This window comes from Misgurnus anguillicaudatus, chromosome 22 (assembly GCF_027580225.2).
Source record: "Misgurnus anguillicaudatus chromosome 22, ASM2758022v2, whole genome shotgun sequence".
NCBI classification, from domain to species: Eukaryota; Metazoa; Chordata; class Actinopteri; order Cypriniformes; family Cobitidae; genus Misgurnus; species Misgurnus anguillicaudatus.
The window spans coordinates 7,308,398-7,321,680 of NC_073358.2; the positions used below are offsets into that span (position 1 = coordinate 7,308,398).

At 38.5% G+C, this 13,283-nt stretch overlaps 2 protein-coding genes across 2 annotated transcripts; one reads left to right on the forward strand and one right to left on the reverse strand.

Annotated features, from left to right (window-relative positions):
• Nucleotides 1-151: 151 nt before the first annotated feature.
• On the forward strand, nt 152-7,021 carry rab14 (RAB14, member RAS oncogene family). The gene is made up of 8 exons (XM_055200595.2): nt 152-299; nt 981-1,041; nt 1,132-1,185; nt 4,282-4,459; nt 4,541-4,607; nt 4,700-4,787; nt 4,867-4,897; nt 4,986-7,021. The coding sequence occupies exons 2-8, from the start codon at nt 990-992 to the stop codon at nt 5,161-5,163; spliced, it is 648 nt and encodes a 215-aa protein (XP_055056570.1). The 5' UTR covers nt 152-299; nt 981-989; the 3' UTR covers nt 5,164-7,021.
• Nucleotides 7,022-7,822: 801 nt separating this feature from the next.
• LOC141358769 (centriolin-like) lies at nt 7,823-12,690 on the reverse strand. The gene is made up of 5 exons (XM_073860382.1): nt 12,610-12,690; nt 12,329-12,460; nt 12,110-12,172; nt 8,222-8,398; nt 7,823-8,134 (listed from the first exon to the last, which is right to left on the reverse strand). The coding sequence occupies exons 1-5, from the start codon at nt 12,688-12,690 to the stop codon at nt 8,078-8,080; spliced, it is 510 nt and encodes a 169-aa protein (XP_073716483.1). The 3' UTR covers nt 7,823-8,077.
• Between the last annotated feature and the right edge of the window lie 593 nt (nt 12,691-13,283).

Here is a 13,283-nt window from a genome sequence, read left to right on the forward strand (position 1 = left end):
TTCGGAAATCATTTTATCCACCTCAGGCACAAAGTAATCTATCGATGTCATATTAACATTCAGAATATGTTGTGTAAATGTTTAGTTCAAAGCTAAAATTACGTTTACATCAATAATACCGTTCGTAAATGCTTATTTCTGTGTGAAGTGTGTCTGGTGTAGTGTGCAGTTGCTCCCGTAGAGGTCGCTGCTCTCACTGTTTTTATCATCATCATAGCGCTTAGAGGAAGAAAGCGGCCGGACGGCTTCAACACGAGAACCAACCCAAGCCTCCATAACCACTTGAATTTATATATTAGGTAAAACTACACTCATAACAGCACGATATTCAACGTATATCTCAAATTAATCGCGTACTAACGAATGTCACTGTTTTTAACGCGTTCAATGGTTTATTTTGGAAGAAGCAGCTGTTAGCTTTAGCATCCGAGGGTTTGGTTCAGCGCGAGGTCAGCTAACGCTAACTAGCCCTCTTCATGCGCAACCTTTACGCATTTACTCGCTGATAAACGGCAAAAATGCGTTTTCAGTGGTTAATCCGTTAGTTTGAAGTGATTCGGATAAGATGTTGTGTTGTATACATCTGTATAACCCTTGACATGACTGTGTGATTAGCTGACGAGTTAGACATGATGGCGCTTGCTGCTTGTTGTGCTGCAGTCACGGTGTGTTTATACTGGTTTAACTCAGTGTCATGTTCCACTCGGGCTGTCTCCCTTACAGTTTACTTTACCTGGGTGTTTACCTACTATCTGTACGGTGTTGAATAAATCCTGCATGGATCCCTTTGTCTCGATCTAGGCTAATGCCAAGGCTGGGTCCACTTAAGGAAAAGGAAATGTGCCTTTGTAGACAATAGTGGGGCAGTCAGCTGATAGCTGCTGTATCATAGTACGCGTGATTTCATGTTTCATTACTGTATAGTTACTATCAAGTATATTTTTGTGTTTTACAGTGTGTATAATTTTTCTACTTTTCAGATCATCAAAATGACGACTGCACCTTATAACTATTCCTATATTTTCAAATATATCATTATTGGTAAGTAACCCATAAAACAATTCCTATATTTTCAATGCCATTATTGGTAATCAGTCAGAATTGTACCCAATTGTTTGGTGTTTTTTACAGGCGACATGGGGGTTGGAAAGTCGTGTTTACTCCACCAATTCACAGAAAAGAAATGTAAGTGCCATTACAATAAAATTATTGTGAATTACAATAAAACAAGGGCTCCATTGACATCCGTGGTGCAGTCTAATACACCATGCATGTTGTGTATACACTGCCAAAAATAAAGGTACAAAACTGGAGAAGTGCCCTTTAAAGAGGTCCTAATATGTACCATTTAAGTACAAATATTAATCTTTGAACTGCCAATATGTACCTTTTAAAGTACTAATATGCACTCTTTGGGTACAAAGGTGTACCTTTTTGAAAGGGTACTGTCCCAGTGACAACATTTGTACCTTTATTTGTGAGAGTGTTATTCATCACATTGAGTAATCTTCATTATTTTCTTGTTATACCACGGGCTGTTGAATGCTTTAATCTGATTGGTTGAGAAATGTTAACAGGTATGCATTCTTTTTCGATAAACACATTCTTTTTGATAAACCTGACCTGTCAAACGTCTTGACATAACCACCAGAGCGATGTCTGTGGTAACACTACTACACTACTATCACTACTACAGCAAGGTCCTGATTGGTTAACGCGGCATGGAAATCCTGCAAAGTTCAGATTTTTCAACTCGCGCGTCTCCCACGGCAACGCTCAGTTCGCGCGGAAGTTGCCTAATCGCGTCTTTGCCTTGACTTAACATGTAAATCACTTGCACTTGCCGCCATTACTGCATCTGGGGTGAACCCTGCATTAGACTGTATAAGCAGAATAATTGACTCCGGTCCTTTGAATTATATGGGGGGAAAAAAGCACATGCTCTTCGCATCATGCCGTATTAACACCTTGAGTGTGCATTATTTTCAAATAATTCCTTGGCCCGTCACCAATTATTCCTTATTATACCACGGGGCTGTTGAATGCTTTACTTCTGATTGGCTGGGAAATGTTCCATGGGTGTTGATTCTTTTTTTGTAAAAAGTAAGGAATACTGACAATGGGCCACTGAACCATCCGAAAACAATGCACACCCACACTTCGTGTCATGCCATATTATCACCTTGCATGTGCACTATTTTCAAATAATTAAATGGCCCATTGTCAGTATTTCTTACTTTTTTACCAAGCAGGTAGAAATGCAACGATGCTTTCTCTACTGGTAATTGATTATTAGGAGTGATGTCTGCCGATACTGATTACCGATAATTACAATTAATGAAAAAGTGTAATATAATCTCTCCCTTATAATTTGTTTCAAATTAGCTGGTCTTCATTCTAAACAAATCTGTAAATAAAATAAAATTTTAAAAATTAAAGTTTTATTAATGAATAACATTGTTAATTACTATTAACACTGAACATCAAGCTGGTGAGGTTTTTAACACTCTTTTTTTACACTCAGCATAGTTTGATGCATTTCCTGCTCCCTTTTAATTGACGAATACTCGGCCAATTATTCTTTATTTTTCGGTCAATCTTTTACAGATAGCAATTATTTGCTGACACATCGGTGGATCTCTAGATGCAGGCTTAACAAAAAGTAATCTTGTTTATACTTTATGCTTATTTAAAGGTGCCGTAGAATGTGAAACTGTATTTACCTAGGCTTAGATGAATAATAAGAGTTCTGTACATGGTAATGACTAGGGGTGGCACGGTTCATGAAAAAATTCCGAACCGTTCGGTTAGCTTGTCTCGGTTCGGAGCGCGTGTGTGTCGTACGGTTCAACGGTTCATGGCATGCGCAATGTATGTAGCCTCGTGCCCTGTATGTGACCTCAGATAGCGTGTTCCCCTTTCGCGAATAGCGCGAAAGAAGAGGTGACTGGTGTGGAGAGTGAGTGCTGCCGGTCATGTTACGTGTAGAAATGGCAAGAGGGAGAGAAAAAGAAGTCTGCCCGCAGTTGGAGGATGCGCCAGCGTCGTATAAGTTTGGTGTGTGGAAACATTTTTTATTTCATGTTACCTATGATGACAGCGGAAATAAAACAATAGATACAGCCACACGCGACAGCCTTCTCTCCGACCATTTATCTAATCTGAGGTAATGAACACTGTTTTTCATATTCAGCGCTATTTTTAGCCTTTCGTTGATAAAACGAAAGCGGCTGATTTCCGCGTAGTTTCATTTTGCTAGCGTGTGAAAGTTGCGCGATCTTATTTCATAAACTGCCCCTTAAAGTAACAGTTAATCAGGACAGAAATGGTCAAAAGTGGACAAAAGAGACGGATTTAAATATTACAGGTGTAAACGTTATGTTTCTCTCTCGTTCACATATTCTCTCTGCAGTATTTAAGCAGCCTCTCAGTGATAAATCTTAAAGCTACACTGAAGTTGGCATTTTGATAAATGCAAGTTATCTTTGTGTGCTAAAAATGCACACAAAGTTCATGTAGATGGCAATACACATTTTCTTTTTTTTGCCAAATAAATGAAAAGCATGTTGAAATCATCAATGTCTTCCCTCTCGCTGTGTCAAAATCTCACCTGGCTTTCCTCAGGGATGTTCCCAATAATGTGCTTAAAGTCAAATTCAGTTTGTGCATGATTACATGCTATAACTTTTTTTAATACTGTATCCTAAATTATGGATATTTAATACATTAATAAGATAATACATTTCTGGAGTGTTAAAAAAATAACAACAAGAACCATACTGAACCGAGAACCGTGACCATAGAACCGTGATACGAACCGAACCGAGGGTTTTGTGAACCGTGCCACCCCTAGTAATGACACATCAAGAGCCTCAAACGCTATTGTTTCCCTACTTTTTATGTAAACCTCGCATGAAGACCGCTGGAAAACAATTACGTTTTGTGGATAAAAGCGTCTTCCAAATTACTAAAATGTAATGAACCATTAATTCAGTAGATCAGTTTACGTTGATCCATTTGGAAGTGCATTCATCCTATAGATTTTTTTTATCATTATCTCTGTTACTTGGGATCAAACCCATGACATTTGCATTGCTAACACAGTGCTGTACCAATTGGGCTACAATTGTTACCTTCTTTGCATTACCAATGCAAAACTCATGGGTTCAATTCCCAGGAAACACAAGCCTACAGAAATGTATAGATTGAATGCACTGCAAGTCGCTATGCATAAAACATCTGCCATATATGTTAATGTAACATACTCTGATGTGTCTTTAGTTATGGCCGACTGTCCTCATACAATTGGTGTGGAGTTCGGCACACGGATAATCGAAGTTAGCGGGCAGAAGGTCAAGCTTCAGATTTGGGACACGGCGGGCCAGGAGAGATTCCGCGCTGTCACGCGCAGCTACTACAGAGGAGCCGCCGGGGCCCTCATGGTGTATGACATCACCAGGTAGACACATGTTGTCATCACAGCTTCGATCAGATGGTTAAATATTTCTCTCATGCTTAATCAGATGCGCGTTGTTTGCAGGCGAAGCACGTACAACCATCTCAGCAGCTGGCTGACCGATGCCAGGAATCTTACCAACCCTAATACGGTAAGTTTGTTACATTTGGGAACAGGACATGCAAAATGATTCATATGGTGTATATTTGGTTTTCAGATGTGACAATCTGAATGTTTCCTCAGGTTATCATTCTAATCGGTAACAAAGCAGACCTAGAAGCCCAGCGAGATGTCACGTATGAAGAGGCCAAGCAGTTTGCTGAAGAAAACGGTAAGGTTTTTTTGGTCGCATGTTAGAAACGTCTATTGCATCGATCTCGCTTACGCCTCTTTAATTATTTTTTTTACAGGTTTGTTATTCCTGGAGGCAAGTGCAAAAACGTAAGTGCTTTCGCTTTATCTGTACAATGCCTATATAGCGTGATATTTTAGTTCTATTTTAGCATCTTTGTATATTTCCATCCAACAGAGGCGAGAACGTGGAGGACGCGTTCCTCGAAGCAGCCAAGAAGATCTACCAGAACATCCAGGACGGCAGTCTGGATCTGAACGCGGCCGAGTCGGGGGTCCAGCATAAGCCCACCGCTCCTCAGGGTGGCCGCCTCAGCAGCGATGCACAGCCCCCAAAAGAGGGTTGCAGCTGTTAATGACCACGGAGACTTCATTCTCTCTCTTTCTCCCTTTATACCCTCCCAGCTTTCTCCCTGTTATATCTAAAAGCCCCTCCCTTTTCCTGTATGATTGGTCATGGAGTTTGGGGCCAGATGGCTCTGAGTGATGGACGTGTAACATCATTAATTCCCTCCATCTTCCTGCTCTCCTTCCCATCTCCTCTGTCTTCCCCTTTTTCGTTTTGCTTCTTTGTCATACGCGCACATCCCAGTGCTCCGAGCAAGCACTCGAGGACAGAGGACAGATCCCCGCCGAACACTAATCCCGAAGAGAGAAGACGATCGTCGCTAAACTGAAGAAAAGCTGGGTTTATCCTTTACAGACATAATGTGCATAACTATAAACTAAACATCTCGTGTACAGGAGCTGTCTGAATGCTAGCGTAATGTAAATGAAATGGAAATATTGGTGTTGACGTGATGTCAGAAGCGATCAGGAGGACATTGTATGTAACATTTTTGTTTTGTTAAAAGAATCTAAAACTGAAATATTGTATTCTGTTTTAAATTAGTGAGTTTCACATCAAATCACCAAATATTTATCCCCGTTTGTACCTATTCAGGAAATATTATACATGTACTATACAACTTTAGTATCGTTTCGAAAGAAAAATTTCAATGGAATGGCCATTGTAAAAAATAATTTAGTAGTTAAACGCAGTCGTTTTAACTCGCTAACTGTTGTCCTGAAGAATGTTTTTCGCACTTTTTGCAGATTTAATTTTGGTTTTCTGAGGGCCTGGAGTTTGTTTTGTATTACAAAGGGATTGTTCACCCAAAAACACATCTTGCGTTGTTACAAACCTCTATTCGTTTCTTTTAAGCAATGTTTCTTTTTGAGCACCACTGACTTCAATAGTAGTACTTTTTACTACAATGGGAAGTAAATGGTGCTTTTGTTTTGCGTTCAGTAGAACAAAGACATTTATACAGGTTTGTAACAACATGAGGGTGAGTAAATGAAATAATTTTCATTTTTGGGTGAACCGTCCCTGTAAGTGTGTCGTACTGCAAGGTTTAGATCCTCTATGGTCTGTTTTCGAGCATCCATTAATATTTCAAAGTCAAGTTTTAGTTGTTTTGTGAAACGGACCGACGTAATCTGTAATTTTTTTGGGGACCATGTACCAAACGTTCAGGCCCTGCAAGCCCTCATCATATCAACATATATTGTTTTTACGATTTCACTTGCCTTATGATTTGCTTTTGTTGACCGTGATGTGCTGCCCTTTTTATTTATAATCCTCACGTAGCTTTTATCAAAAAATAAGATTAACCTGTAATAAATTGCAATAGTGATTTTGCCTTGTCGAGAGCATTCCATTAAATTTATTTCCAAACACTGATCGTAATACGCTTTGAGATGAGTTTCTTAAAGGTTTTTTAAGCATGACGCATGATACGACTGCTTTGAAAAGGCATCATGGTTTTCCCCGATCCAGCGGGAGTTATAAACATCCCAAAAATTTAAGAAGCATGTGAAACATCATTGTGGGAAAACTCGGCTCATCAGGTCATCGATTTATATAATGGGCTATTGATGCAACCAGCAGTTGTTTATTTACATAGACGCACATCTGCGTTAAACAGGTTTAAAGGCAAAATGACACACTCCGAATATGATTTTTCTATTACATTTGTGTATTATGGTAGATTTTAGACGTGGAGTTGTTTTGTAAGAGTCCATTTTTATTTCGCTCCTACTGTCTTGCTTTTTCATGTCTTAATGACATCTTTACACGGCAAAAATTAACCTGCTCTTGAACTCGAGTATGTCTTCTGTAAGTGAGATTTGTTTGTAATTATGTTAATAAAGACAATACTGTAGACAGTGTTTTTGTCCAAACATACAATTGACTGCAAGTATATCGAGACTGGGGTCTATGCAGAACAAAAAAAGAGGCGTTTCCCAATTTTGGGGTGTTTTTAAACTGAAATGGTTGTTTTTCCACCTCTTTGTCTGATTGGCTCAAATTGAGTGGGCGATTCCCAAATGCATTTTCGAGAAGGGGGTCTCTGTGGAACAAAAAGAGGCGTTTCCCAATTTTGTGGCGTTTTTAAACTCAAATAGGTGTTTTTCCACCTCTTTGTCTGATTGGCTCAAATTGAGTGGGCGATTCCCAAATGCATTTTTGAGAAGGAGGTCTATGCTGAACAAAAAGAGGCGTTTCCCAGATTTGGGGCGTTTTCAAATTGAAATAGGTGTTAAAAAAATAATGTATGGCTTTTCAGGGCTTATGTACTTTTTTGATTGGATGGTTAAAAATGCCTAATCCCAGTTTGAAAATGGCCCAAAATTGGGAAACGCCCCTTTTTTGTTCGCAGAAACCTATACTTCAGTATATCAGCAATGAAGATAAAACGCACCTGTTGGGAGGAACTAGTAGACAACATAATGGAAAGATGAATACATTTGTATTTTTTTTTCGAGACAAACCGTACAGAAGTGCTGTAATAAATACTCTGCATCATGAATACAAGGTTATTTTGATAGTAAATATATATATATAAATATGTAATAAACCTGTTCACATTTAAATTGTGAGCATTGTTATTGCATTATAACATACGAAACCTTATTTCTGGTTTCTTTATTTTGGCCTGTAAACAGAAAATAATTTTTAGGTGATCGAGGCACATAAATAAAAATAATCTCTACCACAGCCAAAAATGCCGAGTGAGGTAGAAAGTTAAACTTCACTGCATTTTTAAGCTCGAGTTTCAGTTCCTTCATTTGTATATGGAAAGTGCTGAAGCCATCCAACTTCAATTTGGTTTAAACAAGCCTGAGACTCCTCCAGTCGCTGCTGTGACCGACACAAGAATCCGAGGGCGTCCACATTGAATCCGTCACGTTAATGTGACTCGCAGCTCCCAACGTTCTTTTCGTCTATAACGGTTCCTCTGACCAGATCTGCCCACCTTCGTAACCACATGGTTTCATCATCTGACACAAATGAAGGCAATGAATTAGAACTTCCCTTTTCATTTATGTTCAGGCTGCTACCAAGTAAATGCAAATATTTCAGCGGACCTGATTGCTAACAATGCCGTTTTTACTGAGGAATCCCTCCTGGTCTTTGGTAGAGTCGCTCAGGAGCTGGTCCAACTTATCGACATGTCTGCGCAAACCCTCGATGGTGCCCTCCGCCTGAAGTCTGCGTTGACTCAGAGCTTCCTGCTGGGAGAACATGCGTCTGCGCAGCTGGACCTGGATATTGATAGACAGCAGCATACAAAGATCTAAAAAAATAATAACTCAATGTCTAAAGCAGTAGATCATTTAAAATAATATTTTTTTAATTAAAGGTCTACTTTGTAGATTCTTAGTAGCATGTAGTAGTGAGACTTTGAATTGCAACCAATGGCTCAGTCCACAGCTCACACCTCCCTTTCGAAACGCATAAGAAAGCTACGGTAGCCACCACACGACAAACATGTTATCATCGTCTGAGACAACGTAGTGACAAAGCGCGCTCCATTAATAGAGCAGTTTGTCCACTGACTCTGCGTTCACACCAGACGCGGAAGAGGCGGCAAAAATGCGCTATTCGCAGAGTTGGACGCTTGACCATTTTGAGTTTACTCGCTTCATTCGCGTGTGGAAAATCTAGCGTGAAAATTTGCGTCATTGGAGGGGCTTATATAGCTAAAATTGAGAGAAATTACCAGATTGTTCGACCTACTCACTCACTTTCTTCCAAACAAGATCCTTTTAATTCCTGTAAAAGTACAAAGATGTGTCAAAGCCGATGGTGTAGTGGACAGCGCTCTGACGTGTGGTGCTTTCGCACTTTCGGCGACCCGAGTTCGATTCCGGCTCGTGGTCGTTTGCCGATCCCGTACCCCTCTCTCCTCCCTGTACTTTCCTGTCCTCTCCTGAATTACTGTCAAAAATAAAGGCAAAAATGGCCAAAAAATATAACTTAAAAAAAAAGTACAAAGATGTCTCGTATAGCGATGGTGATTGTCCTCCGTTGCCTCCGCTTGCTTCCTGTAATCACGTCACTGCTAGAGCAAGCTCCTGATTGGTTAACGTGGTGCAAAAATATGCCAAAGTTCAGATTTTTTAACTCGCGCAGATCATGCATCAACTGTCAATTGGCGCAGTACGCACAATTCTCGCTTACCGTGCTGCAGGAGACCTATTCATGTCTTTGCATTGACTTAACATGTAGTTCACTCATGCTTGCTGCCTCTTCTGCGTCTGGTGTAAACGCACCATTAGGGCTAATGTACAAACATGACAGCAATTACCATGTTAGGAGACCCGTGGTGTATGTTTCATAAGGTAATAAAAACAATATAGTTCATTATGTAAGGTCTTTGTACACCACTAATAATATAGTTATGTAGATTATATTGCATTTCTGTCAAGAGATCCTTCTAAAAGTTACACAATGCACCTTTAATTTGTTAAAGGAATAGTTTACCCAAATATGAAATTCTCTTATAATTTATTCATCCTCATGCCATCACAGATTTATATGACTTTTTTACTTTACTTAAACGCAAATAATTAATTTTATATCAAATAATGCCGTTATGTTATCTCCTTATATAGGGGTCAACGTGGTGAAGTTTCAAAAATCACATATGTAAATCCATCATTAAAGTAATCCAAATGACTCCAGTGGGCTAATTAATGTCCTCCAAAGCAAAATGATATATTTGTGAGAATTTTTAAAAATATTTTATTTAGTGATAAATGCATTTTGTACTATTGTAAACATACAGATCAGCGCTGCAATTTTAAATATGGCAGCTATATGTCGATAACTTTGAATCTCATTGGTTCTCATGCATCTTGTGACATATTAGACCATTAGCATCGTGCTCATAAATAACCAAAAAGTTTCGATATTTTTCCTATTTAAAGGAGGCGCATTGATATTATGCAGTGCCTGACAATAGTCCCCTGCTATTGAAAGTTACCAAGGGGACTACTTTCAGGCGCAACCTAATATCATTGCGCCTCCTGCAGCCATGTTACGACAGCAAAGTCCTTGATTATTACACCAGAATGAGAGTATAGTTCCTAGCCATATTTGCCTAGAAAATCGCAACTTTAAATTGTCCGTCAGTCTTAGTACTAGAGCCCGACCGATTTATCGTTTTGCCGATTTTATCGGCCGATATGAGCATGTCGCAGATATATCTGTATCGGCATATTAGCCGCAGATATGAAGCCGATATGAACGTTCCTTACAGAACACATTAAATGCTTTTGAAAGATGTAAGTACTTGTTTGTCCAGCAGAGTGCGCCCTACTGGTTGCTAATGGCGACTCAGGTCACTCACTGTAGTGACATCAGCCAATCCCCCACCCCCTTCACTTCAGTCAGTCTCTCAGTTCAGATGGCGGCCGCGGCAGTCACGCGGTTTCTTCAAAACATTTTACACCTGGTATTAAGACGCGCTTTGGGCGATTGGAGTATAAGTGGACGAGAGAGACACATTCCTGTTTACATTTGGTGGTTTTAATCAGTCTTTTTTGTCCACTTGCGAGTTGTTTCAAACGCAAGCGGAAGAAATGACGCGGAGCGGAGAAAGGACGCGCTGTCTGTGGGAGTACAGCTGCTTGTGCTGTTACATGCTCATTTCAAAGCAATTGATTAAATAAGCTCGCGCAACTTTACACCCTTTCTTAAATAAAAGAGGCGGAGAGCAGACGCTTTAGTTTTATAAAAGTTTAAAGTCCCGGCAGAACACTGTGGGTTCGTGTTATAAAAAAGTTGTGCAGTACATTAAACATTAGCCTACATCAGTATGTTGTCAGTAATTCAAGCATTGTCGTCTTAACGGTAAGTTTTTAATTAATTTGTGAAGTCCCTAACTTACTCTAAAGCTAATAAACAATGACTTTATAAGTTTTCATTTTTTTTAAATAAGCCCAATATAACATTATTCTCGTTAAAACTGACAATGGTTTAAGTTCTATGTATTTTGTTTTGTTTGTGTTTTAAAGTTATTTATAATAAGTCAAATTTACTGTTTTGTGCACTTATATCAGAATCATTTTGGATAATAAAGTTTATTGTTAACTTTAAAACACACCTGCCTATATTACATATCTTTGTCACGTCATTTTAAGTGTTTGATCACCACATTTGTGGCGTGATCATAGAGTGATCATTGCAAAAAGTATTTATATATAGTATATTCTGTTAATGTATATAGTGTATTCTATGTACAGTACTGTAGTAGTATAATATACTGTAGTATATGTGTACTGTACTATAATATGCACATAATGAATATCGGCCGATATATCGTTATCGGTCTTTTTTTACTCTGTAATATCTGTATCGGCATCGGCCCCAAAAAATGCATATCGGTCGGGCTCTACTTAGTACACGATATAACTACAGAAGAGTCAAGTTTTAAATAGGAAAAATATCAAAACTGCTTGGTTAATTTTTAGCGCGATGCTAATGGTCTAATCAGATTCAATGGATTATGCTAAGCTATGCTAAAAGTGGTACAGCCAGATGCGGAGATCGGCTGAATGGATTCATAAAAAGGTAAAAAAAGATTTATACATCATCTTCAGCTAACATCTTCATTGTTCTATGGTTTGTAGGAAAGCACAATATTTGGCCGAGATGCGACAATTTAAAATTCTGGAATCAAAAAAACTCGAAATATTGAGAAATTGTCTTTAAAGTTGTTAAAAAAACAATATCTTCATTGGACATAAATTTTGGCATAAAAAATATAATTTTGACCCATACAATGTATTGTTGCCTATTAATACAAATATACCAGTTTTGTGGTCCTGGGTCACGTATATGAAGATAACATGATGGGATAATATACAGTAAGTAATTTATGTAAGACTTTTTATATTCAGGTAAATTGATTCTTATAATAAACATGGGTATTTAAAAAAATAATTATTTATTAAAATATTTGACTTTACCTTTAAATGATCTTCTTGATGTCTCAATCTCTCCCTGAGTGCTTCTCCACGCCACTGCTCATCCTGTTTGCATCGGTGTAAATGCACATTAACAACATGATTGGGGTGATTTAATGATAACAAATCTTTCATCACTGAGTAACCCGTATATGCACTTAACTATGATGTGGACATCCTTGTTTAACAGGCTCAGACCAAATCATTTCAAACAGACAGTACCTTAGTACTGTAGCTTGGTTTCCTCACAGCTAAATGGTTCTCTTTCAGGCTGTCTGTGTCTGAGGAGGTGTTTGATGGCGACTCGAGCTCCCTCAACTCCTCTCCCACCTGCCACCCTACAGCCCTGTCCTCCTATAGAGACACATGACATCATTGATTAATCTTATCCATAATCACTGATAACCACATTACACGACTCCTTGTGCTTTAAAAACAACTAGCAAAATCAATTAACATGTACGACCAGAATACTACGATGTTTATCTTTATATGTTTATTACAAAGGACAGATGGGAAATTGTCTCTGTGTCTTTGAAGCCAAACGGCTCTTGGGAAAATGCGCTGAGCTGTTCCTGCCACATTCTGCCTTGTTTATGGTTTTCATGAACATTTCTTTGCACAGTCAGCAGTTCCCTTTGGTGCCATGCACGATCCTTAACGAGCTCATGTTAGTCTACTGGTTTTATAGGGTATACAGAAGCTTTACAATAGAACCAAAATAAAAACTCGCTGATAAAAACCTTTCGTCTGTATTTATTGGATTAGTGCAATTTAAAACAACCCACTTCCTTATGCCTTTCCTATAAATGAAGAGTTTCGTTGCAAAACGAGGTAACCACCGTTTTTTTAATTGTTCAGAAATCTCGTTTTTTGGTTGTGCATTCCAATTAATTTCAATTCAACTGCAGTTGGTTTGTTTTGATTTAAACCTTCATAACTTACAAAATATAGCTAAGTAGCACCATAAAACAAAATAATAACATGATAACATAAACATGTTTTGACAAAAATGTAAAAAAATGGATTTATCTCGTTTTGCAACAAAACTCTTCAAATGCAGAATCGATTAAAGGTGCCAAACAATGCATTGAAACAATCTGTTAAATTGTTCTGAAATATCTACACAAAAGGTATGCGGCTTTATTAAGTGCAAAAATATCCAGAAAAGTTTTTA

Coding starts and splice junctions, on each gene's coding strand:
- rab14 (XM_055200595.2), top strand. CDS start 990: ATGACGACTGCACCTTATAACTATTCCTATATTTTCAAATATATCATT. Junction 4,788..4,866: donor GCAGTTTGCTGAAGAAAACG/GTAAGGTTTTTT, acceptor TTTTTTTTACAG/GTTTGTTATTCCTGGAGGCA. Junction 4,898..4,985: donor CTGGAGGCAAGTGCAAAAAC/GTAAGTGCTTTC, acceptor TCCATCCAACAG/AGGCGAGAACGTGGAGGACG.
- LOC141358769 (XM_073860382.1), bottom strand. CDS start 12,690: ATGTGGCAGGAACAGCTCAGCGCATTTTCCCAAGAGCCGTTTGGCTTC. Junction 12,461..12,609: donor CAATTTCCCATCTGTCCTTT/GTAATAAACATA, acceptor GTGTCTCTATAG/GAGGACAGGGCTGTAGGGTG. Junction 8,135..8,221: donor ACGGCATTGTTAGCAATCAG/GTCCGCTGAAAT, acceptor CATTTGTGTCAG/ATGATGAAACCATGTGGTTA.